General features: G+C 32.8%; 1 protein-coding gene across 1 annotated transcript; it reads right to left on the bottom strand.

The window, feature by feature from the left end:
• Window positions 1-2,932: 2,932 nt before the first annotated feature.
• Window positions 2,933-3,469, bottom strand: LOC109613504 (uncharacterized). Its single transcript, XM_020038369.2, has 3 exons — window positions 3,383-3,469; window positions 3,244-3,323; window positions 2,933-3,184 (listed from the first exon to the last, which is right to left on the bottom strand). The coding sequence occupies exons 1-3, from the start codon at window positions 3,392-3,394 to the stop codon at window positions 2,947-2,949; spliced, it is 330 nt and encodes a 109-aa protein (XP_019893928.1). The 5' UTR covers window positions 3,395-3,469; the 3' UTR covers window positions 2,933-2,946.
• Window positions 3,470-3,796: the final 327 nt, after the last annotated feature.

Genomic DNA, 3,796 nt, shown 5'->3' on the forward strand with positions numbered 1-3,796 from the left:
AAAAAAAAAAAAAAAAAAAAAAAAATCCGAAAACTACCACTTTAATGAAAACCGTTATATATGGACTATACGAAGACGTACACCTGCATACGAAATTTTTTGTAATAGGCTGTAATACTCATTACGAACTTCCAATACGAAATTTGAAATAAGTTCGAAAAATAGTGAGCGACATTATTCACCGGAAATGTCTCAAATTTGTTATTTGAAGTTCATAATGGGTACTACAGCCTATGACAGAAAATTGTCTGTGTAGGTCCACATCGTCGTATAGCCCTAATATAACGGTACCTCCATATGTTCGGTATTTTGATGATGTGTATTACTCACTGTTTTTATACCCTTCACAATAGTATGGAGGGTATATTAAGTTTGACACTTCGAAATACACATTTTAGACTCCACAAAGTGTATACTTAGCGGACATAGCGATGTCCGTCCGTCTATCCGTCTGTGGAAATCACTCTAACTTCCGAACAAATTGAAGTAAATTGATAAAATTGTGCTCAAATGTATGCTATGTCTGCAGGACTTTTGGTATTGAAAATGGCCCAGTAGGTCCCATATAACGGTAACTCCCGACATTCGGTATTTTTATGATTTCAGCGACATTATTCACCGGAATAGTTTCAAATATGGTATTTGAAGTTCGTAGTGGATACTTCAGCCTACAACAGAAAATTGTCTGTGGAGGTCCACGTCTTCGTATAGCCCCCACATAACCGTACCTCCCGATATTCGGTATTTTTATGATTTTAGCTACATTATTCACCGATTTTTTTTAAATTTCGCATTTAAATATTGTAATGGCTTATGACAAGAGTTACCTAAACAGGTCCATGTCCTCGTATAGACCTTAATGTAACAGCTACATTCGGTATTTTTTAAGATTTTAACAGAATTTTTAACGGTTTTTATTGTTTTTTTAGAATTGCCAAATTCGTTCCAAATGGTGGAGGGTATTTAAAGTTCGGCTCGGCCGAACTTATATTTACTTGATGTATTTCGCTTGATTTGCAGTCCCTTAAATTCAATAAATTACAACAACATATTTCAAAATGATACAGTAAAACCGCAATTATTTATTACAAAGTTCACCAATGTTTGAACAATTCTGAGCACCTCGCCAATATTTGAAAAAATATTTGAAACGAAACTTTTTTATCGATGATAATTTCTGCAATAGGTAGCAATTAATACATAATATTCACTGTAGCTGCGATGATGATTTGAGTTTTTAAAACCATAATTAATCATGTCGATTAGGGTGGTCTTTGTAAATGTTCGTGGTTTATAACTCAATATCAATATAACATCTCCTAACGACTTAACTGTAATTTTTAACATATTACGATAGTAAAAAACACCTTGACGTTCGAACCTTAAAAATTATCATGCGGGTAAAAGTTTTGAATATATATATTTTTTTTTTAATTAGAATATAGACAAAATAAATTGCTTCGTCGCAGATTATTTGGCCGTTGTTTTTTATGGTTTTTGTATTTGTCGTTTGTTTCTCGAGTACAGCATCCAAAGAGCTAAGTCATATAAGATAAGGCAATTTTTTTAATAAAAAAATCAGTTAATCATTATTTATTTTTCCAGTCTCGAAAACAGTGGATACCTGCACGACCAATCAATTTCTGTAGACGATGAGGAACACTTGCACATTAATGGTGCATTGGAACAGACATTTTTATCCACATCGAATGGCAATGATTTTATTGTACGAACATCATTGGAATATATGGCCGATAAACTCGGTTTCAGAGTAAAATACAGATATACAAATGAAGGCGGATTTTTAGATCCTCTATTGAGTGGAGTTTCTCTAAAGTCGTTGGTTGGGTAGTTTTATAGCAGATTAATGGATTTATTAAAGTTTCGAATAAATAAGAACATATTCTCTTACAAAGTGATTGAGTTAGAAAACTCGATCTTAGTTTCATAATAATATTACGATGTAACAAGTGAAAGACCTGTAAGTTCGGCGGACTGATTTTTGAATAATCTCCACCATTTGGAACGAATTTGGCAATTTTCAAAATAAAAAAAAAAATAAATAAATAAATAAAATTCCTGAAAAATTCTATTAAAATCTCAAAAATACCGAATGAAGCAGTTATACAAGGGTCTATACGACGAAGTTGACCTGCATAGGCAACTTTTTTAATAAACCATTAGAAGATTCAAATGCGAAACTTGAAAAAAAAAAACAAGTAATAAAGCTGTAAGTTCGGCCGAGCCGGACTTTGAATACCCTCCACCATTTGGAACGAATTAGGCAAACCGTTTAAAATTCTGTTAAAATCTTAAAAATACCGAATGTCGCTGTTACATTAGGGTCTATACGAGGATATGGACCTGTTTAGGTAACTCTTGTCATAAGCAATTACAATATTCAAATGCGAAACTTAAAAAAATCGGTGAATAATGTAGCTAAAATCATCAAAATGCCGAATATCGGGAGGTACGGTTATATGGGGGCTATACGAAGACATGGACCTGCACAGGCAATTTTCTGTCTTAGTCTACAGTATCCACTAGGAATTTCAAATACCAAATTTGAAACAATTCCGGTGAATAAAATCGCTAAAATCATCAAAATACCGAATATCGGGGGGTACCGTTATATGGGAGCTATACGAAGAGGTGGACCTACATAGCCCATTTTCTATACCAAAAGTCCTGCAGACTTAACATACATTTGAGTAAAATTTTATCAATCTACTTTAGTTCGTTCGGAAGCTAGAGTGATTTCCACAGACAGACAGACAGACGGACGGACATCGCTAAATCGACATAGAATTTTATGCTGATCAAGAATATATATACTTTGTGGGGTCTAAATGTGAAGTGTTACAAACCGAATGACAAACTTAATATACCCTCCATACTATGGTGGAGGGTATAAAAAAATTCACGATTTTTAAAAATGAAATTTTATTAACCTGCCAAGGAATACAAAGTAGATCCACATAAGGCTTCAACAAAATATCCAGGATCGGTTTCATATTTGTATTTTGTACGGTAACCAAGTTTGTCGGCTACATATTCTAGGGTAGTTCGTAATATATCTCCATTGCTGCTGACAAATGATTGCTGCAATGTGCCTCTGATTTCCAAATCTTTTTCATCTATCAAAAATAGGGATTCTTCTCGCATGTAATCATCTTCATTTATACTAAAATTATTATTTTCATTAATTATTTGTTATTTATTTATAGAAAGTTGGATTTTTACCTTATGTGACTTATCTCCTGCGTAGCTGCGTTGGAGAAACAACAACGGGAGGTAATGATAAGAGACACCAAAAATATTATCTACGAAAAAAATAATCTTTTTTATAATTTTATTTATAGAAATATTTTCGTGCGCTCACCTGAACTTTCATGATCTATGTATGCACTTTGATGCTGTTTGATTTCAAATAGAAAATTATTTACTATTTTCGAAACAATAAATTGTTTGGCTGATGTGAAGCGGTAGATATTCATGTTTGCATTTCTATTGAATACTTACGAAATGTTATAATGATCATTTTGAAAGAAAAATTAATTATGGTGTTGAAAACACGAATATCCAATTCATTTATGGACAAGTGGAAATTATAATAATTAAAAAACCAGTAAGAAAATATCGGGCGGGGCCGACTATATGATACCCTACATACACCACTATACATATTTATTAGATCTCCCTTAACAAATACAATTTATATTGGGAATTTATGTGCAGTAGATAATAGCAACTAAGTACCATATTTAAATGCTCTGGAGTAGTCATGGCTTTAGAG

The sequence above is a fragment of the Musca domestica genome, unplaced genomic scaffold, assembly GCF_030504385.1.
Source record: "Musca domestica strain aabys unplaced genomic scaffold, Musca_domestica.polishedcontigs.V.1.1 135, whole genome shotgun sequence".
Taxonomy (NCBI): Eukaryota; Metazoa; Arthropoda; class Insecta; order Diptera; family Muscidae; genus Musca; species Musca domestica.